The sequence below is a fragment of the Zonotrichia albicollis genome, chromosome 15, assembly GCF_047830755.1.
Source record: "Zonotrichia albicollis isolate bZonAlb1 chromosome 15, bZonAlb1.hap1, whole genome shotgun sequence".
Classification (NCBI taxonomy): Eukaryota; Metazoa; Chordata; class Aves; order Passeriformes; family Passerellidae; genus Zonotrichia; species Zonotrichia albicollis.
In genome coordinates, this window is record NC_133833.1 from 6494681 (window position 1) to 6521656 (window position 26976).

Below are 26976 nucleotides of genomic sequence, written 5' to 3' on the forward strand. Positions count from 1 at the left end.
GCAGGAGCATCATGCCACCACATTTCCTCCAGGAACAGCATCTGCCAGAAGACCCCACCCTATACCCCTGTAAATGCTTTGAAATGATCCCTTTGCTTGCTCTCCTGCCAGCTGGAGGCTCAGGACTGAATCAGGAAAAGAAATGGAGTCACTGAAACATGTCCCTGCTCGCCCCAGGGGGTTTGCCAGGTAATCCTGGTTAGGTAGGGTGAGGCAGGACTTTCACTGGTACATTTGCAGTTTCACTTTTGGCTGAGCTCTGGCCATGCTTGTGCTGAGTCCTGACACTGGAGCCAGCTTGGTGCTGGGCTCAGAGTGACCTCGGCCCAGCATGGACATGGGGGTCTGTTACCCCTGGGCTGCTCTGGGACATTGTGTAACACCTCCAAAAACAGCATTATGGGGTGGATGGCTGCTCCTGCCCATGTAGCCCTTGTGGGGCTGTGGGGGGCTGGAGACCCTCATTGCCCCACTCCCACTGGTGCTTTGGGATCGCTCACATCGAGGGGCTGTTCCTCCTCTCTTGGCTTTGGGGGTTCAGCCCCTGGAAGCAGCTGCAGGCAAAGCAAAGTGGGTAATGCTAGAAGGAAGGAGGGCTTGAAAGCCCTTGATCCTTTAGTCACCATCCCCTCAGACTGAGAAATGCTGGCCAAGAACCCCCACACAGGGAGGGTCCAGAGTGACCCTCAAGGAGGGGCTGAGCCCCAGTGCAGCTTTTCCCCAGCAGCAGGGGAGGAGACCAGGGAGGAGGGGTGCACCCTGGCACTGTGCCCCCACGGAGGGTCCTGCTCAGCTTTTGGTGTGGGGGCTCCTCCCCATGGTGTCCCACCCCCCTGTCCCAGCTCTGCACCCCACTTCCTTCCTCACACCTTTCATCTCACCCTCCCCACTGCCACCCCCCTTTTCTCACCTCCTGCCCCCCTGGGGGTACCATAGCCTCTGGGCCCCTGGCACCGGTGTCACCAGTGGGGCACGGTGACCTGCTGGTGCCGTGGGGTGGGCAGTGAAGCCCCACAGAACGGCCGTGGAGCTCAGGGCTGTGTCCAGCATAATCTCTGAACTGGAGACCTCTGCAGCAGAGCTCTGCCTGACAACGAGTGATGCAAGTGCCAGCAGCCAATAGGACATTTTTTCTGGCTTCCCCCCCCGGGTGTCAGGGCGGGGTGGGGACCCGAGGGTATTTCCAGAAGCCTCTCTCGGGGTGCTCATTCTCTTCGGGGACCCCAACGGAGCCATGGCTGAGGAGCAGAGGGACCTCATCTCTGACCGCGCCAGCGGTGTGCTCAGCGTTGGGGACACCCAGAGGTGCCACTGCTGGGGACACGGGAATGGGGCACACGGGGAGGGCAAAGAGGGCACAGTGGGGACGTGGAACAGGGGGGTATTTCGTGGTTGTGGGATGGAAGGGGATACAGTCGGGTCAGGGGGGCACAGAGTGACTGTGGGGCAGGAGATGGGGCGCAGGCTGTGGGAATGGGGCACTGTGGAGCTAAGAGGGCCGTGGGAGGGTCTGTGAGGCAAGGCAGGGGCACGGGGGGGCTGTGGGATGGGGGGAATTGGGTGGCTGTGGGATTGGGAGGGCACGGAGTGGCAGCGGGATGAAAGGGGTCACTGCACCGCTGGGCCAGGGGGACAGGGCGTGGCGGTGAGGGGATCAGGCTCACAGGGTGGGGCGTAGAGCCATGGCCTGAAGCTCTGGGGGAAGCAGCTCTGTGGGAAGAGGCTGTGGGACGGGCAGGATGAAGGCGTGGCCATGGGACAGGAGCGGACCCTGGACCCGAATGGCTTTATGGACCTGTCCCCCCCCCACTCTTCCCCATGTCCCAACCCCCCCGGGGGGGGACGCCCCACCCTAAACTTGCGGCCAATCAGAAGCCCTGGATTTGTGACGTCACCAGTCACTAGGCAGACGCCCGCGCAGCGCGTCCCGCTCGGGACTTGTCCCCGGGCCGGGCAGGGTCCGCTCCGCCCCGGGCCGCGGGGACAGGGGGGGACCTCGGGGCACCGCTGCGCCTCGACAGCGCCACATTCAGCCAGCGGGGCAGGATCGGGCACAACATTTTAAACAACATCCATGAATCGTGTCCCCTGCCCCATGGACCAGCGAGATTTCAAGGGGCTTCATCATCTCCCAGAGGCGATGCCCAGAGTGATGCTGTTCCCCAAAATCCCCTGGCAGCGCCCTTCGGTCCCCCTCCCGTGTCTCCCCTTCCCCCGCCCCCACTGTGGGTTTCGCTTCCCGCTGTGAGGGGTGCTGAGGTTTCACTTCTGCTCTCTGCGATGGGGGAATTTGCATTTGTCTGGCTGCAAGCCCCCGGGACGGGAGTGTCTGGGGCCGGGAGGGGGGGACAGCAGGATGTCACCTGCCGCTGCCGCTGGGCGGCTGAGCTCCCTGTGCGTGTCCCGCAGGGCTGCTCTGGGGCGCAAAGCCGCCTTCTCCACGCTCTCCATCTTGGTGGCGCTGCTCATCGCCGGCCAGGCTGTCACCGTCTACTACGTGTACCAGCAGAGCGGGCAGATCAGCAAGCTGACCAAGACCTCCCAGAACCTGCAGCTGGAGGCTCTGCAGAGGAAGCTGCCTGGCAGTCAGTAGCCCCATGGGCAGGGAGGTGGAGGGGGAGAAGGGATGAATCCCTCCGGGACCCTCCTGGACCACCCAGCCCAGTTGGGTCCCCTCACAGTTCTCCTTCCTTGGCAGATGCCATGCCAGTGAATAAGATGAAGATGGCCAAGGCAAACACACCTCTGGTGATGAATGTCCTGCACCCCGCATCCTTTGAAGACCTTTCGGTAAGAGAAGTCCACCACTGCTTGGCACTCCTGCTGCCCTCAGGCCTTGCTGCCGTGCTTACACTGCCCTTTTGCCTTTTCTCTTAAGTTCAAGGCCCCTGCTAGCAACAAAACTGAGGACATCGTGAAGCACCTGCTGCTGGTAAGGTCCCCTGCTCTCTGCCCTGGGGTTTCTGGGGGTGCTCAGAGCTGGTGGGAGCTCTGATCTCCTGCAGCATCTGTCTGGCTGATATATCAGCATAACTCCAACCCCCACCCTCCCACCTCATTTTTCTTTGCCCTCACTGTGGTGGTTGCTCTACAGCAAGGAGACCCCAGCAGGAAGTTCCCGGAGCTGAAGGACAACCTGATGGACAATTTGAAGCACCTGAGAAGCACCATGAATCATATGGACTGGAAGGTCAGTGCTTGTCACTGTCATCCTGTCCCACCTGCCTCCTGTCCAGGAGTGCTTTGGGAAGGGACATTTATCAGGATAAACAAAGTTTGGCTTTAGCCAGGCTTGGGCTGCTCCCACCCAGAGGAGGGGATGGTGTTCACCACCTTCCCTGTCCAAGCCAGAGCTCAGGACATGGCTCCCCTGGGGTGAACTCCTCCATGCCCATTAATGTGCTGGACCCTCTCATTGCAGTCCTTCGAGTCCTGGATGCACAAGTGGCTGCTGTTCCTGATGGCCAACAACCCCCAGGCTGAGGGCCGCAAGACAATCCCAGCAGAGAAAGGTACTGGGGATGGGGCTGCAGAGCTGGGCACAGGCAGGGAGATGCTGGCATGGGATATCTCTCATGGACCTATTTGTTCTGTGGGGAACCCCTGTTTTGTGGCTGTTGGGACATCACAGAACATCTCTGCCTGTAGGGTGAACAAAAGGCTGGAGCCCCACCCCAAATCCTCCATCCCCGGTCAGACCGAGAGCCTCAGAAAGGTCCCTGAGCAGGGCTTGTTCACCTTTAACTGTGTGTGGACAGAATCTCCTGCTGAGAAAAAGGCCCTGGGGGCTGATGGAGTGTCCCCTGTGTTTCTGTTGCCCTAGTGCTAACTAAGTGCCAAGCAGAGGCAGCTTTTGGGAGCGATCTGCTGGGCCACTTCCGCCCCCAGTGCGATGAGAACGGCGACTACCTGCCCAAGCAGTGCCTGCCCTCCGCTGGCTACTGCTGGTGCTGCTACAAAAATGGCACCGAGATTGAGGGCACTGCCACTCGGGGAAAGCTGGACTGCCCTGGTAGGTGGCCAGGGAGGGGATGCAGAGGAAGGAGAGGTGGGCATCTTGGGGAGAGAGCTAGGAGAGGTGGGCATCCAGGCTTCAGGGAGCACCCCTCACCCATCCAGTGCCAGTATGTTGAGGCATTAAGGGACCCCAAAACCCACAGCCCCCCGTGGGTAGCTGGAGCTGAGGTGTGCAGTCAGGGCTTTCCATGAGCCCCCCTTGCCCCCCACGCAGCACTGGGTGCCCTGCTGCCCTCAGAGGGATGGGGGTGGGTGATGGGGCAGCCCCAGGGTCCAGCACCCACATCCTGCCCTCCCTTTGCAGGCACTGCTGCTCCCAGTGCTCCTGCTGGCACCCCAGACCCAGAGGAGATGATCTTCTCTGGGGTCGACATGCTTAAGCTGGCCCCAAGCAAAGGTGAGTGTCCTAGAGCCCCCAGAGTCCTGGGGACTGCTGCAGAGGGGTTTTGGGAAGCCCTCGAGCTGTTTTACTGAGTACCTCCTCTTGTTCCCCCACAGAAGGGTAGAAGAAGATGCCAGCAGTTGCCTTCAGCATCCCTGCTCCTTCAGCTCCTGATTAATTTTTTCTTTTTCTGCTCTTACATTGCTTTTCCAAGGCAGTTAACAGTGGGCATGGCTGCACAGCTGCCACCACCATCAGAGTCCCCTCAGAAGGTGGTTAGAGCAGGCTGGAAAATTATTTCAACCATCTCAGATCCATAAATCCTGTTCTCTTTGACTCGACCTCCGAGAACACCCAGGCAGCAGTGCAGCTCACCCCTGCTGAAGAACTTAAGCTTCCTTAGACTGAACAAATATTAAAAGCAGCCAAATAACCCCCACCAGCTTCTTAACTGATTGCTGTAGGCTGGAGCCCTGTTAGATTCCTGGAGTAAATGGGTTTTTATTGTGGAGTGCTCAGGTTTGTACATAGATTCGCCTACAGCCTCAGCAGTGGGTAACCATAGGGAGAGGGGCTGATTTTCCTGACTATATCTGATTGTTCCTTTACAAATGATCTCACAAGCTAATAATCTCAAATAAACTTTTGAATAACAAAGCCTTGTAAGCAACTCCAGCAGGGCTTCGTGTGCTGTTTGCAGCTGTCTGAGGTTATAAAGAAATGAAACTTAACAAAAAAGAGATAAACAAAAATCTCTGGGCATTTGGACAGCTGTATCTCCACCCAGGACTGGCTGTGTCCCTTGTCCCATCCCTTGTTTGGTGTCATTGGGGCCCTGGGGTTCCCCTGGCCCAGACAGGCAGACCCTGGGCTCTGCTCTCCCACCCATAACATCCTCCAGAGCCTTGGCCTCCCCTGAAACCAGCTGAAGAAAAATCTGTCTGTTGTTTTTTTTTATTTTGTATTTCATAAAAAAAAAAAAAAAACAACACAAAAACCGACTCTGCCTTGGCTGAGAACAGCTGCTGGACACAACTGTTCAGTGCAACTCCAGGGACATGATAATCACTGCTGTCAGTGTTAGAGTAAAAAGGAAACCCAAGAGCTTTCTTTGTAGTAGCAAAAGGACTGACACCACAAGTCACAGGAGGAGGGGAAAAAAGGTAAAAGTTTTTCTCAAAAATATAGCTCTGTGGTAAGAGAAGGGATGGCTGGGTGTCAACAAGGGAAAAAGCAGTTTATGCTCTGCTCTGGTCAAACTGCCTCCTCCACTTCCATTCCATTCGGAGGGACTATAAACACATCTCTGAGCTTCAGCAGGGCAGGAGGAGGCAGAAAGTTACACAACTGTTCTAAAAGTCACAGTTAAAAGAAATTATAAATTACTATTTTAAAAAAAAGTTGGAATTCTCCAGGTGAGCTTCCTTTTCCTCTCTTCTGTTTGATCTTCACCCATAAATCTTTAATCACAGGAATGCGGTACCTTTGGGGAGAGGAGTTAGAAGTTAGGGATGGGGAGGAGGAGAGCAGCCTTACAGCTGAGCAGAGTGTGGGCAAAGGCAGCTGGTCCACTTGCAGGTGGCTACAACATCACCATCCAATCCCATCACTTTTCCAAGCTCCCTGGGGTCAGCAGGGACAGACAGACACTGCCAGAGGCCACTCATCTCTGCTGTGACAGAGGTCAGCAACACCCAGGCTGGACATCTCAGCAGCTAAAGAGTTGAGGTCACACACATCCAGAGAAGCCAGCACACGGGCTGCACGACCTTCCTCACACTGCTCCACTCCCTGGCCCTCTGATCCAAGGCCAGGCTGGCTCAGGGAGCTCTCAGAGGGCTTTTTTTGTCTTCCCAAATCTGGCCCAGGAGTTCTGAATGTGGCCAGGGTGACGCCGCTCAGGGTGCCAATGGCCCGTCCCCACAGGCCATGTACCTTCTCACAATCCTTCAGGATCAGCTCCTTTCTTCTTCTAAAATGGAAAGGGGAGAAAATACATCAGCACCATTTGAACCACAGACATCAAGGACCCAGCAAAGCCAGAGAGGTTTCATGGACATGTCCCTGCAGAGGTGGCAGCCACCACAAGGAACATCTTGTAGTCTCCCTCTGTCACCCTTCAAGCCCTTGGGATGGGATGCAGAAGTCTACCAAGGCCTCAGGAACTCCAGCTTCTGCTGAGAATGAGATGAGCAGGCAGCTGGAGAGCAGCACTTGCTCCTTAGACAGGACTCAGTCCTTTGCCACCAAAGGGTCCCTGGGTTTGAGCATTCCAGGGAGAGGAATCTCCTAGGGCAGCTATACAGGGACAAGGCCCTTGAGCCACTCTAACCCCAGCCAAAGGTCAGGGTGTCTCCAGACTGGCCCCAGTGAACTGTGGGCTTCCCTGCACTGCCAGCAAGGCCAGGACATGGCTCTGCTCACTTCTGCTGGGGTGAGCACCACAGCCCAGGGTGTGACACATACCTTCTTCTTCTTCTTGTGAACCTCAGCAGAGACATCTGCTGTAGGCTCCCCTTCCAAAGATGCTTTTTTGCTCTTCTTTTCTTTTCCAGTCTTCTTTTCTAGGAGTGGGAAATAAAAGCCAACTAAGAGAGGGACTCTGGTATTGTTAGAGGGAGCAGAGACTGGTAGGAGCATCTCCAGTAAGATTTCCATCACATCCAGACCTGAGCAAGAGTTCCAGAGCAGGAATTGGGTGAAGGCAAAGCTCTACCCACAGGCAGCTGCACCCAGGGATGTTTCCCCAATACCCCTGAGCCAGAGCAGCTTGATCTCACCATCTGTGCACACACATGGGTGGAGTTACACAGAATTCCCTTCTTTCCACCTCCTGCTGCCCACCTGCTCCAAGGAATTGCTTCAGAGCTGGTGTAGATGGGCACATGGCAGAAATGAGAGCCAGGGGAGCTGCTGACACAGGGTGGACATGAGGTTCAGCTCAGCACAAGAGGCTCCACTCATCCCTGTTAAACAGCTCACATAAGGGCCAATAGACAAGTCTGTCTCCTCCAAAAATAAGGGCTGTGTCTCAGCAGAACAGAAACACCATCAGACCTGGCCCAGCCAATTCACATCCCCTCTCCCTATTTCTCTTTTGCTTTTCTTTCTACCAGATCCAGCACAAAACCAGCTCTGAATTGCAAATAGAGGCTGCACTGTAAAGAAAAAAAGGCCTTTGGATTAGGGCAGAGAGCAGGCCACTACAGAACAAGCTGCAGAAGGGTCAGAAGTGACAGGATAAGAGGAAATAGCCTCAAGTTGAGCCAGGGCAAGTTTAAGTTGAATATTAGGAAAAAATTCTTCACTAAAAGGGTTGTTAGAACACTGGAACAGGCTGTCCAGGGCAGCAGTGTGGTCACTAACCTTGGAGGCATTTAAAAGATGTGTAGATATGGTATGTGGGGACATGGTCTGGGGGTGGGCCTGGGTTAATGGTTGGACTTGATGATCTTAAGAGACCTTTTTCAAGCCACATGACTGATTCCACGAGGGAAGCAGCCAAGCAGGAAGCCAATGGGACAGTGGGTGCTATCTGCAAGGCCCTGCACCAGAGGCTGGAAGTGCATCAGCTGCAAGAACCCATTGCAAACTAGGCCCCAAGTGTAGATGCTTACTTTTAGCTGATTTTTTCTTTTCCTTGCTGCCTGCCTTCTCCAGGTCACCATCTGCTTTCTTCTTTTTCTTTTTGGGTGCTTCTTCATCAGCCTGCCCTTTCCGTTTCTTCTCCTTGGGCTGCCCCACAGCCCCATCCTGTCCCATCAGCTTCCGCTTCTGAGACGTTTTCTGCTTCTTGTTCTCTTTGTCTTTGCTCTTGGAAGTTTTCACAGCCTTGTCTGCTGTGGAGGATGGTTTCTTTTTCTCCTTTTCTTTTTTCTCCTTTTTCTCCTTTTCTTTTTTCTCCTTTTTCTCCTTTTTCTTCTTCTTCTTCACTTCCAAGCCCTCAGCTGTGTGCACTGCAGGGATTTGAGCAGCAGTGGTGACCTCAGTTTCACTCCCTGAGCTTGGCTGCTGTGGCTGTGGGATGGAGGGCAGGGCATGTGATGATGCTGGGGTCACTTGCACCCCTGTTGCCCCAACATTGTTCTCTTTCATGGCCAGGGTTTTCTTCAGTGAGGAAGCTTTGAGGCTGGCACGACCTGGCTCTGTTTTTCCTGCCACCTTCTCTTTGTTGGAGGCTTCTGTAGCTTCCTGCCCTGAAGAGGGGTTGTTTTCTGCAGAAACAGAGAAATTCAGGAAGCATTCATTACACAGACTAGTCACAGGAGGATGGAAATATGCATTTGAAGAGGAGCATCCAGTTCTTCTCCCCCAAAACAGCTAAACTTGTTGGCATCTGTAGCAGAGTCAGAGAAAGAGGCCTCAGTCTGAAGTGGGTGACAACAGGCACAACAGCTCTGGCTGTTTCACAAGATGGTTGAGCAGAGATGGAGCAGTCCTGCCCCAGGACACCATCCCCAGTGAGCTGGGGACTTCCCAAGGTGGTGGGGTCTGCACACTGCCTCCTGCAATCACCACCAGTGGCCAAGCCCAGAGCCCCTGGGCCCTCCTGAGCCCCGATATAGATAGCTCTGCCTTCCTCAACAGCCCTTTGCACAATTTCATGATGTGCCCAAGGGACCCTTCTGAACTTCTAGAGCCGGCCAGAGTTCATCTGAAGGTGCCAGGGTCACACCAGAGCAGAAGCAGCTTTCAGCTCCAAGTTTTACAATTTGCCAACAAACCAGGGAAAGGGTGGGACATTCTGTTTCTCCACAGGTTTTCTCACTTGCATCCCCTCCTCTGCTCTCCAGACATGCAGAGGAGCCCACACAGCCCAAGGGGAGGTTTGAATACCAGCAGATGTTTTTGAGGCAGTGTTTGAGCCCTCCACAGAAGCCAGCAATGCAGTGTGCACTGGCTCCAGGGAGAGCCCTACCTGCTCCTGTTCATTACTGTGGTTAAAGCTGGAGGAGGCAAAGGCACTGAGCCTTGCAGGCAGCCAGCACAAGCAGGGCTGTGCTGTGGCCAGGGAAGCCAGCAGACGGCAGCAGAGCTCCATGCTGGGGTTCCATGGCAGAGACACACTGGGAACAGGGCCCACCCTCCCAGTGCCACCCCCCTGTACCAGCACGGCTTTGCTCCAGGGCCAAGCAAATTCCCAACCTTGCCAAAGGAGACCCACCTGCTTTGTGGTTTGCAGCCACCTGGTTGTCATCTGTGTCAGAGTCACTGCTGTCACTGCTTGAGCTGTCGGCCATGGCTGCCTTCAGGGAGCCCTTGGTGAGGGAGTTTGCAGCACTCACAGCTGCCTTCCCTGGCCCCACCTCACCCCCAGGCTGGGGGAGAACCGTCTTTGGTGCATGGGGTGTTACTGGGCTCTTGGAGAGCACTGGGTAGCCTGTGAGGAGGGACTGGAACAGCACAGACACACTGAGGAGTCACAGCAGGGCAGCCTCCCACACACCAGACATGCAGCTCTGTCTCTGCTGCTATGATCCCCATACTTCAAGTGAAGGGCCCACCTTTGGCCACGTGTGGAGGCAGCCCTGAGAGCCCAGGGCTAGCAGGAGAGGGGCCAGCAGTGACAGACACCAGCTGAGGCAGAGGTTCTCCTTTGTTCTCGCCCAACAAGGCAGGCAGGCTGGGGGAGGCTCCTGGCCATCACCCACGCACACTTAATGCTCTGCAGATGTGCTGCACGCCCTGCACGTTACTGACAAAGGCAATTTCATGGACATGGCTTAAGTTACAAACTAAAGTGGGGGAAAAAATCCCTGCTGCTGTTGGCACTGTGCAGCAGTTCTGGTTTAACCCTTGCCAGGCACCATATCCTGCTGTCTCTTCTCCCAGGGAAGGCACCATGAACCCTGGACCCAAGGCCTGGCTGCCTGGGGAAGCATTCCAGGTTAAAAAGCTTCTCTCTCTCTCTGTCTAAAGATCTTGCTCACACCACTGCACTGGGGAACCCCCACTTCTTTGCTGGCAAACCCACCCAGCACCCCATCTGCTATGGCTGGGAATTCAGTCTCTCAGTCCTATTTGGGAGCCAGCTGCAAGACCCCAGAGGATCCAGCCTGCTCAGTACCATACCTGTGATGCTGCATCCTCCTCCTCCTCCTCACTGGACTCTGAGGAGGAGTTGTGGGCTGGCTGGGTCTCTCCTGGTTTCTGCAGGGAGCCTGCTGGAAGAGCAGAGTTCCTCCTGTTAAACCACTGCTGTCTGGGCTGAGCTCACCTTCCCAGCACAGGCACTGCCACCAAAAGCCCGTCTGCCTCCAAAAACAGGGCAGTGCTCTGCCAGGCTGGAGAGGAGGAATGCCTCTCCAAGCACTGCCAACCTGCCACGGGGTAACAAAAGGCTGTCCCCATCCCAGCAGCATCAAGAGCATCTCCTGAAGAGAACTGACCAGGTTTGGAAGGCTCCTTGGGTGCCTCCTCCTCCTCCTCGCTGTCGGAGGAAATGCTGCTGTCTGAGGTGTGCCCTGCATGAGTGGGTGGCATAGCCTGGCTTGGGTGGGTGTCCTGTCCTGGCTGCCTGGCCTTGGCAGTGGAACTTCCTGGGATGGCAGTGCTGGCAGGAGCAGCTTTGCCCACTGGAACCGTTTGCTTTTGGCTGGAAGCAGCAGGGACCTGTGGAGAGGGAGATGAAATAGATCTGAAGGAGGAATAACTAACTGCTCACATCCATGAACTACAAGCAGCAGCCCAGAGTAGATGGGTTTGGAGCACCTTGGCCCTTCCTCAGCTGTACTGCTGCAGTTTGTGTCACAGTCAGCCCAAGCCAAGCAGACAACTGCTATCACAAAAGGAAAGAAGCAGCCAGAGCCAGCTGGAAGCCAGGAACAGCAAAGGTACCAGGGCTGCCCTCTGCTCCTCTGCCTCATCTCACAGCAGGATCACTGTGGTCAGGACAGGGCAGCTCCCCTCTCTCCTGGCTCCATGAACACTTCCCTCAGCTGGGGACATGGCACCAGCCCCAGGCAGACCCATCTTCTCCCTCTCCGCAGGCAACTCCCCACCTTGGTCTCCATCATTACCTTTCCTGCCAGCACGCTGTGCTCTGAGGCATCAGTGTTTGAGCTCTCAGACACTCTGCTCACTGCAGGGACAGCAGGGGTTTTTGTTCTCTTCCCTGAGGGCAGGCTGGCATTTGCCTTTGCAGCCACCATGCTTGAAACTGCAGTTACTTTGACATTCTGCTGGGACAGACTCTGAAAGAGATGAGAAAGAAAATCAGGACAGAGCAAACTTGGAGGGAAATGATACAGAGGCTTACACTAACCCAGCACTAAGACCAAAGCCTTTCCATCATTTTCAGCACAGCACCAAGACCTTTTGTTTTTTAATTCTCTCCTTTATAAATCAGTTCTGCCTCCCATAAGCCTCTGAGCAAGACCTCTGGCACAGCCAGGAGCAGAAATGAGGGCCAGCACACCAAAAGTGCCAAAAAGCATTAGCTCAGCGCCCCAAAGGCACCTACCCTGAGGGCAGGCAGGGGCAATGTGCTGTGCTTGCAGGCTGTGAATCCCTACCCACTGCAGCACCAGCAAGTCTGCAGCTGTAAACCTTTGCAGAGGGGGCATCTGGACTCCCTGATGTCTTTTACACTCTAAAAATCACACAGCAAGAGTTAATTGGCAACAGAGATAAACAAAGACACCAACCACAAGGAAAAATCTGCCTCCAGGTCCACAAGCCAAAAGACAGATTAGGGGTCACATTAACAAGAACAATTTTGTTGCCTCACATTTAAAACCTCCCATCAAACTTACCATAAGAGGGGTTAAAAATAGAAAGGCCAGGGGCATGGAAACAGGCACTGAGGACAGGGCCATGACACAAATGGCAGCAGAAGAGGGAGAAGGAGCCACGGGGGAGCACTCAGCCTGCTGGTTTGTGTTACTGACGAGGCTGTGTGAGCAGCTCTCCCCCTGCAGGTCTGTGACAAGCTGGGCCTTTGTGGGCTGACATTTCCCCCACACAGCATCTGCCCTGGGAAGGAGCAGGCCCTGCTTACCGTGCAGCCCAATGCCAGCTCTCAGCCCTCTCACACAGAGCTCAAGTTACAGCAACTGCAGGATTGTATAAAACCCCAGTAATATAAACATGCTGTACTCAGGGACTGCTCAGGATGGCTGCCTGCCCATCAGCTGGAGGGAGACAGCCTTTGCACTGGCCACAGCCTCAGGCCAACATGGGGAAGGGTTTCCTGAGTGCTCATAATGTCCCCTCCCAGCAAAGGCATGTGTGGGGTATGAGGTGTGCTTGGCCACCAAGGCCTGGGCTCAGAACACCAGCCAGGCCACCCCCATGTGGAACAGCAGCCATGTTCCTCAGTCAGTGGGTTTTTAATGTGGTTTCTTGGGCTCAAATTGCAGCACAAGTGCAGACGCCCCCAGGACAGCTTCACACCAAGGCAGCTCTGGCCCCAAGGAGCTCAGCCACAGCTCTGCAGGACTGGCATGGGGACACAAAGAGAATCCAGTGGGACAGCTGGGATCAGCTCCATGACACTCAGGGGTGCTCTCAGCACAGACATGGGGTCCCCTTCCCTTCTTTCCGGCTGAAAGTGCTACCCTCAGGGCAGATCCTGCCATCCTCCCAAGGCTCCCAAAATCTTCAGAGGTCTGTGAGGAACCAGGCAATGGGTTGCCTTGGAGCTACACAGGTCATGGAAAAACTCCTCCTGTAGGGATTTGGCTGCATTTCCAGCCTAAATTCCTGGAGCAGAGCAGAGGGGACAGAGTCCCAGGGAAGGTCTGGGCTTGTGTGTCTGCTCACGCTCCTGTCAGAGCACTCACACTCTCCACTGCTCTCACACACTGCAGGATTGCTGTGGCTGAGATGTGCACTCAGAGCTGGGGTCAGCCAGACCCATGGACACAGCCAAGGAAACCCAATCCAGCCAAGGGGAGGCTGCTCTGCACTGCTCACCACGTGCACAACCACCACCTCCCAACCCCTGAGAGGGCAGCACTACAGCCCACACAGCCAGGGGGTCAGCAGCTCCTCACCTGGGAAGGAGGGACTATTTCATTCTCTGAATCTGACTCCTCACTGGAATCCTCACTGCTGTCCACAGCTGGTGGGGCTGTGGCTGGTGCTGAACTTGGTGCCTTTTTCACGTTGGTTGGTTGGGGCACAGAATTGGTTTTCACTGCAGGAAAAATGTAAGAGATTGTCACTGTGAGAAAGGATTGCAGGAAGAGTGTAAGAGATTGCACTGTGAGAAAGGATTGCCCCTGCTCTCTGGGGCTGTCCACAGCAGGAGCAGCTCCACATGCAGGGGAGAGTAAGAAACCCATAAGGATGCAGGTAAGGGATCCTGGCTACCACCAGACAACTTACCAGCTGCTGGAGGCTGTCCCTGTGCTGCTGGAGGCTCCTCTTCACTGTCAGATGAGTCACTGCTCCCACTTTCTGAAACCTGGCTTTTCAAGGTGCTCACCACTGCATTTTCAGGCTGCCCAGCTTTAGCAGCCTGGCTCAGGTTGGGAATAGGCTTGGGCTGGTCTGATAACCTCTTAAGAAAAAAGAAACACAGGCCCAGAAATGCAGTATTAGTACAGGTGTTGTTTAGGAGTTTAAGTGCAGTTTCAGCTCAGGTTGGGTTTTGTTTTACCCTAACAGAGCTGTTACTAACATTCTCACCATGCTTACTGTGTTATGAGTGGAAGGGGCTTCAGCCACTGCCTGGGCTGAGCTGCTGTAGATAGATCCCTCTGAATTTAGCAATTTCCTTCTGACAGAAAGCCCAAGCACATTTTACATGAGCACACAGGCTAATAGTGCTTGTAAGCTTCTAAAAGCAGTTCTTTCTTGAGACAGAGACACTGGCTGAGGACAGAAGCACCGCAGCCCCAAGACTCCCACTCCAAGGAAGCCATTTCAGCACAACCTAGTCACAGTTCAGGGAATCAGTAGGAGCTGGGAAGCCTTGGGCCATCACACTTGCAAGATTCAGAGACAGCACTGGAGCAGCTGCAGCCCAGAGCTGCTGGAGAGACACAGGGCTGAGACAAGGGTTAGGCAGAGACAGACTGTGACTCAATTTGGAAGCTGATTTGTCAACAGGTCTAAGAATTTAGAAATCTCCAGACAACAAAACACCTCTGACACTCACTTGGGCTGTGTCTTTGTGCAGCACCTGTCAACACTCAGATGTTCTAGGACAGACCACAAGCCACTTTTCCTGTTGTGTCAGCACCAGGAAGCCACAGTCACCTGTGCCCCACATACACAACTGCCAGGTGAGACTCCCTCTCTTCCTGGCTCCCGTCCAAGGGCTGCAGATCCCCCTCGTGCACACTGAAGGTCAGTGGTGGCAGAGGAGAGGAAGTGCTTGTGCAATGATGTGGGAATTTCCTCCCCTGCAGATACTCCCCAGGCTGGCACTGCTCCGCAGCCACTCATTCACTCCACTCACGGCTCATCTCTGGGCTGCTCTGCCAAGGAGAACATCGTGCTTGCCAGGGCAGGGAGGCCCTGTGTACCCTGCATGTGCTGCCAGCCTGCTTTGGTGCCCCATGAGAGATTCCTGCCCAGCTGCACCATCCCTGCTATGCTGCTAATGCAGTGATACCCCCACAGCCCACAGCGGAGAGCACCAGCCCTTTGGGAAGATCAATCCTACTGAGCTTCCTGGCACAGCCCTGCCATGGGCTGCCATTGGGGCACTGTTTATCATCTCCAAGCCAAACACGAAACAGACAACAGCATCTGCATGTTTATCCCATTACAGAACAGCTCTCTGAACGAGCCAAGCACATTTTGACTGCTTAGAGAAACAGAAACCTCCACAAGTGCTTGGGGAAGGGGGGACCACAAACCTCACTTCTCTGTTTTGTTTTGATACCAGTGAGTCACAATCTCCAGGAGAGAGGCCAGCTTTGCATTGCTGAAGAGACACAAGTACTTGAAGCAGTCAGAAGAATTCACACACACTGCTCTGAACGTGCTAACTCCTCTCTGCTGTTCTGAACACTGCTGTGCAAGGGAAGAGCTTCCCAAGATTAGAGCCCACTGAGTTTTAAATGCTTCATAGCAATGGTCTGGCTTCTCCCTCTATGTGGATGCACAGCACAGGGCTGCTCCATTTCCTAACTTAGCAATGGAGTGGGAAAGAGCTGCCACGCAGGGGCATCATAACACACAGAAAGAACACAACAAAAACCACCATAAGGTTTACACAGCCTCAGAACTTCCTGGGAGGCAGCCAAGGTCCATCCATCCACATCAGATGCACGACAGTCTCAGGTGGGATCTGGCCAACAGCACAGCCAAGTTACATCCAGGGAGCAGGTAAACCAGGCAGAGAGCTCCTAACAGCTTGAGAGTCACAGGTACTGAAGTTACTCAGAGAGGAGGAAAATAACTCAAGAGGAAATCATTTTTCCTGCTCCCTCTCCAGCCCCCAAAGCAGGAGCTGCCTGTGGCTCAGTGAGTGTGATGACTCAGCTCCCTCACAACCCATCTGCCACTCGCTGGGTCCATTTGCATCCTGCAGCGCTGCATGACAAGAGGAGGAACAACACTGAGCCACGTGTGCCCAGCACGTTGTAAAATCACACTCCAGCACTGCCTGTACCAGCACTGGGACCAGCACCTCAGCTGTGCCACAGCCCAGCCCAGGGGCAACTGCCACCTGCACAGGAGGGGGAACAGTGTTCAAGGAGGAAAAGAGACCCTCTGTCTCTTGGGAGATCTGGCCTCTCCCCACGCAGCCTGCAGTCCAAGATTAAAAGTTGCTGGCACAACTTCTGTCAGCACAACCCACGCGGGTTTTCCTGGGATGCTCAAGGAAGACACGGGTTCCCAACACATGGATGCACGTGTACCTCACACCCACTCCTTGTAAACACAAGCCAAAGCCTGTCTATAGAGGGCTCAAGTGCCACCTTTGGCTCAAAACACTCAGGAAAGAAGCAGCAGAGCAAAATTAGCAGTTCCAAAAGAAAAGCAGCTCACAGCATCTTTAAGATCAGACTGTCCCCCATCACTATCCTGTCCCCCCAAAATATGCAAACACCTTGTCAACTTCTTTCACTAAATATTCCTGAGTCTTCAGGGGTAAACATACCAATTAAGCAGTTCAATTTAGGCATGATGTTCATTTTAATTGTGCTAATCCACCCCCACAGGGAAAGATGAAGCAGCTTCCAACGCTCTGTATCTGTTTGGATCTTGCACAGAAGCCAGAGGAAGTTGCAGGATACAGTAAGTCAGTGGTTAGCATATGCCCAAGTAGCAGATGGTGAGGAATGAGCTAAGAAGAGTTTGACTGGGAGGACAGGACTGTGGACACAGCTAAGCCCAATGCTTTATCTTCAGGCTTCACTCGTGGTCCCTGCCTGTAGGCTTCCAACAAGGGAAGGAACAGCCTGCATAGCAAAAATAGAGCTCCCTTGATGACAAGCTCTTCCTTGCTGACTCTGGCTGTGGAGGGGTGCATGTCAGTTTGCAAGAGGGAAGATGCTGAAGTGGTTAAATCAGCAGGTAAAACTTGCTGTTGAAAGCTTCACAGAATCAACACCAGAGGACACAAACCTACCCCAGCACATAAACCCTGCTAAAATGGACAAATCTCGATGGTTTTACAGAGGGACTTCATGGCACAGCTATCAAATAGCTACTCCTGTCACCTAGAGCTGAATCTTCACATAAAATCAATCATGCAGGAAGAGAGCAGCACAGAGCCAACTGTGAGAGAAACATCCCCCTCCACCCACCTTAGCAGACCAAGGCTATTTAGACAAAAATGCAGAGCCTTGCTGGCTCCTGCCTGTCAATAGTCAAAGGATGTGTTAACAAAGAGCCTCCCTGCAAGGACACGTGAGGCTCTACCCCCAGCTTCCCTTGCAGACAGCAAGGCTGCATCTCCACAAGACTGCTTTCAGGGCACTTTCTGAAGGCCCCTGCAGCTCAGACTTGAGGCAGAAGGTCTCAGTACAACATGCCTAGGGATGCTCTCAGGAAGCATTGTACTCCTGTACTCTCAGGAAGATTTGCACTCCTTTGAGTTTAGTCACCTGAGTCCATTGTGAGCTCCCAGTCCTTCTCCTTTGGTTTGAGAACTCTGATCAAATCCCACAGGAGAGACAAGACCAAGATACCTGTGACCCTGCACACAAGGCCACTCCAGAGGGGCAGGAGTGAATAGCTGGTATCAAACCATTTGCCTCTGGTACAACTGTGTGAGAAGAGTGAGGCTGTCCTTGCAGAAACAAGGTACACAAGATCAGTGGCAGCATTTAAGGGATAAATCCTTGTCTTGCACACTCCATGCCTTGGCACTGGGCTGAATGCAGCACCTACCTTCTGGCTCATGGGCACAGGGGGATCCTCCTCTTCACTGGATGACGAGGCAGAGCTCTCCACTGGCTTTATACTTTCAGCAGGCTTTGTGGGAGCAGCAGTCTTTCCCGGTGAGGCTTTAACCTGCTTGGGCACTGTTGGTTTTGATGCTGCCTTCCCTGGGGACACTGGAAGTGTTTTTGCTGGAGCTGCTTTGACAGCTGGTGTAGGTTTCACTGGGGATAGGACGGCATGGGAGGATTTTGGAGGTGGCTTTGTCTGGACAAGACATGAACAGAGTGAAATAAGGCATGGGAGGATTTTGGAGGTGGCTTTGTCTGGACAAGACATGAACAGAGTGAAATAAGGCAAATCCCACAGCAGCATAGTTCATTTGCTCAGACTACAATCAAGGGAAGAAATTTCAGAGCCCCCCCAAGAAAGGCAAACCCTGAAGGAAGATTAGTGACTGGCAGGACACAAGGAATTCTTTCATCTGGCTTTCTTCATCAGTCTGCTGCTACTACCAGTCCCCCCAGTGAGGTACAAGGCAGCACTTTGCACTCTCCACAGTAGGGAAGCTGAGCTGCACTACAGTTTGACAAATTAGACACTATTTATTGCAATTTATACCTGAGAAGCAAATTCCACCATGCTAATTTGCCCCTTCAGGTGGGAAAAGAATCACTGGGTTTTTTTTTTTTTTTCTTTTAAAAGTACTGATGGATTTTTCTAAGAAAGGCACAATGGGTTGATTAAAGCTCAGAGCAAAGACACGGAGGTGCCTTTTAACACCTCACGCCTCCTTCCTCCCACCCCCAACATGACTTTGCTACACACTACATGCATTTACAAAATTTTCTTTTTCACTGCAGTTCCTAGCCCTGAGAGGCACGCAAGGAGAGGGAGGATCTCAGAGAAGGCACTTGGGTTACCAATGGACGTTTTTCATCTTCACTGTCTGAGGAACTGCTGCTCTCTGTTGTGTCACTGGGCTGTGCAGCCCTGGGAGCTGCTGTTGATGCTGGTTTGGCATGGCTTGCTGCCAGGGCTGTTGGCTTCACTGCATTCTTCTTCAGGGACACTGAAGTAGCAGCAGGTGCACTTTTCACAGGTGCTGCATTAGACCGCACTGTTTTCACAGCCGGCTTGGCCTGGGAACAGGGGGAACAAAAGGGAACAGGAGAAACAGGTAACACCTTGGAAGAAAATAGTTGAAAGCTCTAACTGCATGGAATCTGTTTTAAAGCCAGCTACCTTGCTAATTTTGACCAGGACAGGCTTTTTCAGACCCATGAGCCGTGGCTTATCTGAAGCAAGTCACTTTCTCCATGGACTGCCTGACTACAGCCATCAAATTGCATACTAATCACCTCCTACAGATCCAAGGATCTCCCTCAGCCTCAGGCACTACAAAAAACTGGAACAGAATGGTTGATGTCGGCAGGGTTTAGTGGGGCTCTCAGCCACACACCATGTGCTCTGGTCTTGGGGATCTCAAACACCCAAGGTAAGGGATGCTGTCAGAATACAGCACTGCAGCATTTCCTCTCTTTTTCAAAAACAGGGAAGTGATTTCCTAGGGACAAAGAATCCATGCTGGAGAGGTTACCTGGATGGCTGGAATGACCAGCTCCTCCTCAGAGGATGTGTCCTTGCTTGATTCCTCACTGCTGCTCTCAGCCCCAGCTGCCGGCTCTGAAACACAACGAGATGTCACAGCTGCTGCCTGCTCTGGGCCCCCAGAGTGTGATGCTAATGTGGCTTTTGAAGTCAGGGAAGCAAAACAAGCCACAGAGAGGGCTAAGGGGATTTGCAGGGAAGGGGACCTAGCCTTGCTGAAAACATCAATAGCTTGCTGGGAACAGCTTCTCCAGACAAATGCTGGCCCACAAACAGCTCTCCTTGAGTGCAGGCAGAGATGGGAAATGCTTCCTGGCTCCCCTCTGACCCTATGGGGTGCTGCCCAGCCACACACAGCTCCCTGCACAGGCACCCAGCCTGGCTGGGCCTCCTCTGGATAAGAGCCAAGAGGAGGATCATTTCCAGAACTTCAATGATCTATTTCTCACCCTCCTCCACCAACACACACAGACACACTTCAAAGCATTTAAAGATTTCCCTGAAGACTTCAAACCCCAAAACGAATCACTTTGCAATTGGGAATAAAGAGAAAACACTGAAGGGCCTTTCCATAAAGCTGAAAGTATCAGCAGCATTAGTACTGCACCTCCTCTGGACATGCTACACTGTTAGCCCTCACCCCTGGGTACATGCTGGGTGCTGCCAGACATCTTAGCACAGGATCTGCTGCTTGAAATGGGAGCAGGCACGCAGCATCCATCCCACGGAGCTCCAGAGCTGGCTGCTCTGCAATGTTCTAGCAGCCTCTCCAAGGAACAAGCATCACTCTGAGCTTTCCAGCAAGGCAGCTGAAAGGAACAAGCTGAAGGCACGTCTCTGATCCAATCTGCAGCAGAGCTGGAGCTCACACACATCTACACCACCCTGCAGGCTCCTTACCCGCCTTGGGGGATGGGGCCTTCGCAGTCGGCGTCTCCTCTTCCTCCTCGCTCTCGGATGAGGAGCTGCTGCTGCTGCTGGAACTTTCTGGTGCTTTGGTTGGTACTGGTGCTTTGCTTTGTCCTACTTTGGCCACAGCTGCTGGGGCATGTCCAGGCTTGCCAGGAGCAGGCAGTTTCTGGGCCTTGGCTGGGGATGGAGCTGCAGCTGGAGTGTTGGGCTGCTGCTTGTTGGAGAGCACAGTTCTGTCAGCAGCAGAGAGCCCCTCTGCTCTGCCTGCTGGGGCAGCAGCCTTGGCAGGGGAATGCAGGGAGTTGGCAGCTTTGCCACCCACCACAGCTGCTGTCACCTATGGGAAATAAAGGCACTTAGAAGGCTATACACAGATGAGGAGCTAAATGATTACCTGTAACAGCAATGTGGCAGCAAGGTAAGCCATAGAGCTCTTCAGGGCAATGTTTGGGGGGCAGATATCTAAGAAAAGGCTTATGGCAGCATAGGAGGGTCATTTAAACAGGATTTCCACCCCAGGACACAATTCTACACATGCTGAGGAGTCTGGGACAGTCCTGGCCTCAGAGTACCACCAGCCTTCACAGCCAGGAGCGTTGCCTTACCGTCACTGCACCTTTCCCAGCCAGATCCTCTTCTTCCGACGAGGACTCATCTTCCTCACTGCTTTCTATATTCACTACCGAGTTTGTGGCCAGAGGAAGGCTGGCAGCTGCACAGGAGAGAGCCACAGGGCAGCTGTGTCAGTGTGTGTCTCACACCAACACGGTCTCTGGTCTCAGGAGGGCCCCAGCAGCAGGGCAGGGTCCCACACCTGACCCCACACCATCACCACTGCTGTCCCCAAGACAGGCAAGGACTTTGCTCCTCCACCCCACCCCTCTCCCAGCCACCAAGACAGGGAATCTGTCAAGATTTGCACTTTTCTAAATGCTGATCTACAGCAGACCAGACTGATCTGTGAAAATGTATCAGACAAGTTTTTGTTAGACTCTGCAAGCCAACACCTCCCACATCAGCTGCACCCAGGATGTATCCCCACCTCAGACAGAGGGCATTGGCCTGCCAGGCCAACTAGCAAGACCTTCCCTGACCCATGAACAGGCCTGCCTTTGCTGGCCCAGCACACACCTGGCACCAACTAGAAGGTGCTCCACAGTGGGCAGAAAGAGGTTCCCAAAGCTTCATCACCCAGCACAACACCCATCCCTCCCCAGTGAATCATAACAGGTTTTTTCTAGCTTCAGCAGACATCTGTGCTCCTCAGAAACTCCACATGAGAAGGGGGTGCTAAATTAGTTGTCCTATTTTTCTGTGAGCACAAACAAATAGCCATCACTTAACAAGCATTTTCTCCAGCCAAGCAAGCTGGGCTGCTCCTACACAAGTCTCCAGTCCTACTCTGTCAGCCCCAGGGAGATGAAAGGCTCCTACCATTTGCAGCTTTTGTCTTCTCTTTCTCATCCTCTTCTTTCTCTGAGCTCTCAGAGCTGCTCACGGGATCAGGAACTCTGATCTTTTCTGGGATCGCTGCCTCCTCATCACTCACATTTCTTCTCTTGGAATTTGGTGGAGTTCTGAGGGAAGACAATAGGTGTCAAAATGGGGAAAAAATATCTTGAAAAAATTAGAATACAATTATTCATTTACTCTCAGATCAGGCTCCAGCCTAAGAATAGGCAGTGTAATCTCTCTACAGAGGAATTCCTAAGGGGGTGGGAAATACTTCTCTAACCTCCAAGGGACATCTCCAGTACTCAGTAAAGTTCCAGAGCAACAGATTCCTGCAACATTCAGGTAAATACTGAACCTAGATGATTTTTCTGTGCCCTAGGCAGACTCCCTCTTACTTTAGCAGAGTAATAAAAACACAGTCAGGTTGGTGCTGGATAGAAGGCATCCTACAGAACAAATTCCTTCTCCAGGGGCTACAGCCACAACCTCAGAGTAAGTGCAGCCTCAGGGTAGGGCAGATATATATAACCCAAAATACCAGGTTCTGGTATTCCAGAGGGTCAGGAGAAGCCAATCTAAAAGGTACAAAAGCCATTTGAACTTGGGCGCCCAAGTCAAAAGGAAAGCCAGGATGCAGAGAGGTTTAAGAAAGGAAGTGGCTGGAGCTACAGAACATGTGTTAGAGAAAGAGGAGAAAAAGAACACATAAGTATTAAACACTTAAACTGCTCAATTGAGTTAAAACATGAAGTTGGAGAAAGATACTTCCAGGCTCTAAATCCCACCTGTACCAGAAGAGATGATGTGGCTCAAGTTACCCATGTTTTCATTTGAGAATTAAAGACAACACATTTGCTTTATTACAAGGGTAACACTGGGAACAAGCTGGTGTGACTCACACATGCAATGCTCCTCAGCCCTGGGACACACAGTTATCAGAAGCAAATATCCTCACTTCTGGGCCAGTTTAGCCCATTTTATTTGTTCATCTGTTTTAAAAACAAGATTAGTTTAACAATTTGATGAGTAAAGGCTGTGCTTGGTGTCAGAGCGTTGTGGCAGCACAGCTGTAACAGCAGCTTTTGTGCAAGCAGGCTAAACCAAAGGCACGTTTGCTCTTGGAAAGTCCTGTAACTACTCCAATAATCTTTTAATAAAGCAACAGGGCAGCCCACACAGGCAGCTCTGATCCTGCAACACCATCCTGATCCAGTGGCAGCTGACAGCACAGCACAGAGTGATGTGAGAATTTGCTGTGAGTGACCAGGAGCTCAGGGACACCCTGTGAGGGGAAGAAATGGTGACTGCCAGCACTGCCCCTGTGGCATTCTGGATCATCTGAGGCCTGCAGGGCTCAGGCTGCTCCTAGGGCTGTGCTGGACCAGCTTTCCCCAGCTCCCAGGCACCCTTCCACCCCCTCTCTCTCCTCCAAGTGTAAATGCAGCTCTGGAGGGAACTGTGGAACTGCAAATCTCAGCTTTAGGCTCAGTCTGGAAGAGTTTCTGAAGAACAGCACCAGGGGTGGCCCTGGTGAGAAGGGCAAGAGCCACAGGGTAGATTAAGGAAGGACATTTTTGGGCTAAAAGCTGAGGAGCAACAGGATGTGATAAAGACAGCTCACTCACAGGAGCACTCCAGGATAAAGACAGTGGCCAACACACCCCTCATTGTGACTCCCAACCAGGCAGACCAGAAATAACAGATGTCTTTGCAGGGCAGGATCAGGACAGAAGGGTGATGCTGAAGAAAGAGGAATCAAACCTGATGCAAATGCCCTGTTGCCCCCCAGGTTTAAAGGCAACAGTGTCTGGGAGGGTTTGCTGCAGCAGGCAGGATGAGCAGCACGTGGGAAGGTCACCATCAGCACCCAGGAGAGCAACAAACTGGGAGAGGGAGGAACTGCAAACCCATTTCTATGCTGCCACATTCTCATGTAGAACCAGCCTTTCTCCAGCTCAGGTATGGAGGACCAGAGCAAGGCACGAAGCACTGAGCAGAAAACACCTTTGAAGAAACACTTCCCAAGGCTGCTGACATGGCCATGCTAAGGAGATCCTCACTCCAGAGCTCCCAACTCCACAGATTCCCAGACAACCCAGCACTGAGGCTGCCACAGCAGCACTCAACATCCAACCAAGGCACAGGGTGGGTGCAAACACCACAGATGGGAAGACTCTCTCCTGCAGACCTTCAAAGGGGTGTTTGGAACATGTAAGGATTGGAAAGGACAGGCTGAAACCAAGATTTCCTCTGAGTCACATCATCTGTGATCTAAGCCAAGGTTTAAGGCCGTGCAAGAGCTCTGGCATTTCAGCACCTGCTCAACTCCTCTGTTCTCGGGTCAATAATCCTGCAAAGCACGTGGCTTTAAAAAGAAAGTGAAACAGAACTGGAACAGATTTCTTACAGTAAAGCATGACTCTGAGCTCCACAACACTCCAGCATCAACCAGCACAAACAGCATCAGCTGCTCAAAACTAAAGTAACAACTTATCTCCAAGCTCAGAAGATTTCAAACCAGCATAATCCTAAACATCTGAAATGAATTGCTGTGAAATCAGAGGTTAGGAGGAAATTCTACTGAGCACAGTTATCACCAGAAATCCTCTGACAACAGAGAATTCCAACAAATAGAAATCACACATGCCATGCAGCCTAGACGTCAGCACAGTCGGCAATCCATTTGATACTCATTCCCTCCTGTGACTTACTTTTCCCAGTGGGTAAAGATGTCCTCGAGAGAGGTGGAGAAGGAAGGGAGCAATTTCTGTGAAAGCAGAGCAAACACCAGTCAAGCACGGCCCAAATGTGACCCAGTTTCGGGATGTGCCCACCGGACAGAGCAGCGACCGCGGGGCCCATCCAAACCTGCCCGGAAAACGGGACCGCGCTCCCGGTACACACCTCCCGGTGAACCCCTCCCACTGCCCGCCCCGCGGCACCCAGGGCCGCGTGTTTCCCCGGAGAGCTCTCCCGGAGCCGCACGTGTTCGGGGAGCAGCAGCCCCCCTCTACCGGAGCCTCTACCGGGCGGGCTGCCAGCGTTCTCCCCGGCCGGCTAGGGGCCGGACCGGCCCGCGGGCACCGGGAGCGCCCGCTGGGTGCCGGGACACCACGTGGGTCCAGCACGGACCTGCGGGCCGCTGTGGGGCCGCGGGTCGGCGGAGCGCCCGGCACCCACGTGGCGCTGCCGGTGGTCGGTGAGGGCGCGAACCAGGACCGGGCCGTGCGGCCCCGCCGAGGCCCGCGCTCCGGGACCGCGCCCCCGCTGCCTCCCCCGCGGCCCGGGCTCCCGTTACCTGCTCGCTCTGCGCCTGCAGCTCCCGGGCGGCCCGCGTGTAGCCCCTGCGGAGCAAGTGCTGGTAGATGAGGGCGAGCAGCTCCCGCCCGCCGCCGCCGTCGGCGGCCATGGCGCGGCCCGCGTGCCGCGCCGGAGAGACGCCACTTCCGCTTCCGCCGCGCGGCCCCACGGGAAACGTAGTGCCGGGAGTGCCCGGGGGGCGCCATGTGGGGGGACCCAGCGGGGAGTGGTCTGGCACCTCACGGGGGTCGGCCCGCGGGGGAAAGGGGGAGAAAGAAGGAGGAGATCACCCCATGGTGTCTGTCTCTCATGCCGCCCCGGTGGGAGATGGGGGGAACAGAAGGGCGGGGGGTTCGCCCCATGAGGTTCTCTCACACCCCCTCGGCTGGGGACGGCGCCAAAGAAGAGCGGGGTCCCCTCACGCAGTGCCCGCAGCTCTGGCGGGGTACGGTGAGCAGGGAAAGGGCGGCCAGCCCACGGCGGCCCCTCCACCTCCCTGAGGGGGATGGAGAGCAGGGAAAGTGGGGTCTCACCCCATGGCCGGAGCCGGGCCCGTCACAGCCCGGGGCGGGAGATGGGGGCGAGGGAAGGATGAGCCGCCCTCCAGCGGGGGTGGCACACCGGCGCTGCCTCAGCAGCACCATATGTAATTCTATATATTTCAGAGCAGTTTTCCCTAAGATTCATCCAAAGTGCTCTGAAGGCGAATCCTCAGAGCTGATGTTGAGTGGAATAGCGGATTTGTCTTTACAAACAAGCTGTGGGTCTGCTGGTAGGTAAAGCCAGCTCTGGAAGGCGAAAGAAACAATGGGAAGGATTACACTGATTGGTGATTGGAAAAAAAGATATTTGCTTTTACAAATAAACTTCAGGTTTGCTGATAAACAAAATTAGACATTGAGAGATGAAAGAAACAATGGGGAAGAAAACCGTCTAAATTCCTTAAGAATTAAATATTTAAAGGGAGGGTTATACATTAGAGGAAAATCTTCGGTATCAGGTGTGTCAGGGAGTCTGAACCTCTCAAGTACCTCAGCCAATGGGGAAAGAGAGAAGGGAAATGCAGCTGTGAAATTGGGATAAAAAGGAGGCTGCATGCTCCAGAAATTTGAGAGATCCCAGGGGAATGCCCCATGGCCTCTCCCTTTATTCGAATAAAGCTAGAAATGACTCCTCTGTCTCCTTTTTGGACATAAACCTCTGGTGTTTGTGGATTAATTTTCCTAACAGTGCCGAGTGGACTTTGAGCTGCTTGGAAGAGCCACACTGGCATTTGTGGGGCTTAAATAAGCAAAGGGGCAGAGGGAAGAAGCTGCTCCTGATGCAGAGCAGCTGCTGGAGAGGGGGCTGTGAGGGAGGGGCTGCCTCACCAGCACCCCTCACCCCGTGCTGATACTTTCCAGGAAAAATCTGGCTCCCATCACTTTGGCAGGGGTTTATTTTTGGAAGGTTTAATAATGTCCGTGGTGCGCCTGTCGCTCATTCGAAATACAGACCCTGTATTTGTATTCCTGGGCAGGATTAAATATAAAACTGGCCTGGCTCCAGCTGGCTGCTGCACCAAACGTCTTTGACACCAGCACGGTCCAAGGCTGTAAAGGCACGGTCCAGGTGGCAGTTTTACAGCTCCTGTAAATGAATCCCAGCCCTGGACAGCCCTTTCTGGGGCTGACCTCCCCCTGCTCCAGCGGTCACTGCAGCCTGGTGTGAGTGTGGCCTCAGCACACACCGTGATGGGGTGGCTGAGCCACGAGCTGTCCCAGCAAAGCTCTGGCTGCTCTGAGGTGACATGAGGCACGAGGTCTCAGCTGGTGGCCTGGTTTGTGGCCCTGCCTGGAGAGGAAAAGCCAGATGAAGCATCTCAGAGCAGAGAGGAAAGAAGGATGTCTCCTGGGGAGGCTGTGGCTGGGGCTGAGCAGGCAGAGGCAGCCTGAGAAAGTGAGGCTGGGTTCAGATGGAGCCCCTGGAGCCCAAAAAGAGCTCTGTCTGCTGCAGGGATATGGATGAACAGC

The 26976-nt window shown here is 53.7% G+C and overlaps 3 protein-coding genes across 6 annotated transcripts in view; 1 reads left to right on the plus strand and 2 right to left on the minus strand.

The window, feature by feature from the left end:
• NDST1 (N-deacetylase and N-sulfotransferase 1) overlaps positions 1-26976 on the minus strand; it is a 157978-nt gene that overhangs the window by 34892 nt on the left and 96110 nt on the right. The window lies entirely within an intron of this gene.
• CD74 (CD74 molecule) lies at positions 1152-5074 on the plus strand. Of its 2 annotated transcripts, XM_005483664.4 has the most exons (9): positions 1152-1305; positions 2410-2585; positions 2699-2790; positions 2879-2932; positions 3095-3190; positions 3422-3512; positions 3824-4012; positions 4322-4414; positions 4516-5074. In XM_005483664.4, exons 1-9 carry the CDS (start codon positions 1235-1237, stop codon positions 4521-4523), a joined length of 870 nt encoding a protein of 289 aa, XP_005483721.1. In that variant the 5' UTR covers positions 1152-1234; the 3' UTR covers positions 4524-5074. The 2 variants fall into 2 exon arrangements, with proteins under 2 accessions (XP_005483721.1, XP_005483723.1); XM_005483666.4 differs by lacking the exon at positions 3824-4012.
• On the minus strand, positions 3863-25122 carry TCOF1 (treacle ribosome biogenesis factor 1). Of its 3 annotated transcripts, XM_074551969.1 has the most exons (18): positions 24963-25122; positions 24376-24431; positions 21644-21786; positions 20815-20921; positions 20198-20546; positions 19287-19372; positions 18610-18828; positions 17696-17953; positions 13730-13904; positions 13396-13538; positions 11419-11592; positions 10789-11011; positions 10472-10563; positions 9564-9792; positions 8017-8613; positions 6866-6963; positions 6335-6371; positions 3863-5882 (listed from the first exon to the last, which is right to left on the minus strand). In XM_074551969.1, the coding sequence occupies exons 1-17, from the start codon at positions 25071-25073 to the stop codon at positions 6339-6341; spliced, it is 3093 nt and encodes a 1030-aa protein (XP_074408070.1). In that variant the 5' UTR covers positions 25074-25122; the 3' UTR covers positions 3863-5882; positions 6335-6338. The 3 variants fall into 3 exon arrangements, with proteins under 3 accessions (XP_074408070.1, XP_074408071.1, XP_074408069.1); XM_074551970.1 differs by having other exon boundaries at positions 3863-6371; positions 10472-10560; XM_074551968.1 differs by having other exon boundaries at positions 3863-6371.

Bases quoted from the DNA above. Each gene is read 5' to 3' on its own strand.
- TCOF1 (XM_074551969.1), bottom strand. From the start codon at position 25,073: ATGGCCGCCGACGGCGGCGGCGGGCGGGAGCTGCTCGCCCTCATCTAC. The intron at 11,593-13,395 runs GTGAGGAGCTGC...CATCTCTTTCAG, and splicing joins AAATAGTCCCTCCTTCCCAG to AGTCTGTCCCAGCAGAATGT. The intron at 9,793-10,471 runs GTATGGTACTGA...GTGCTGTTCCAG, and splicing joins AGGAGGATGCAGCATCACAG to TCCCTCCTCACAGGCTACCC.
- CD74 (XM_005483664.4), top strand. From the start codon at position 1,235: ATGGCTGAGGAGCAGAGGGACCTCATCTCTGACCGCGCCAGCGGTGTG. The intron at 2,586-2,698 runs GTCAGTAGCCCC...CTTCCTTGGCAG, and splicing joins GCAGAGGAAGCTGCCTGGCA to ATGCCATGCCAGTGAATAAG. The intron at 2,791-2,878 runs GTAAGAGAAGTC...TTTTCTCTTAAG, and splicing joins CATCCTTTGAAGACCTTTCG to TTCAAGGCCCCTGCTAGCAA.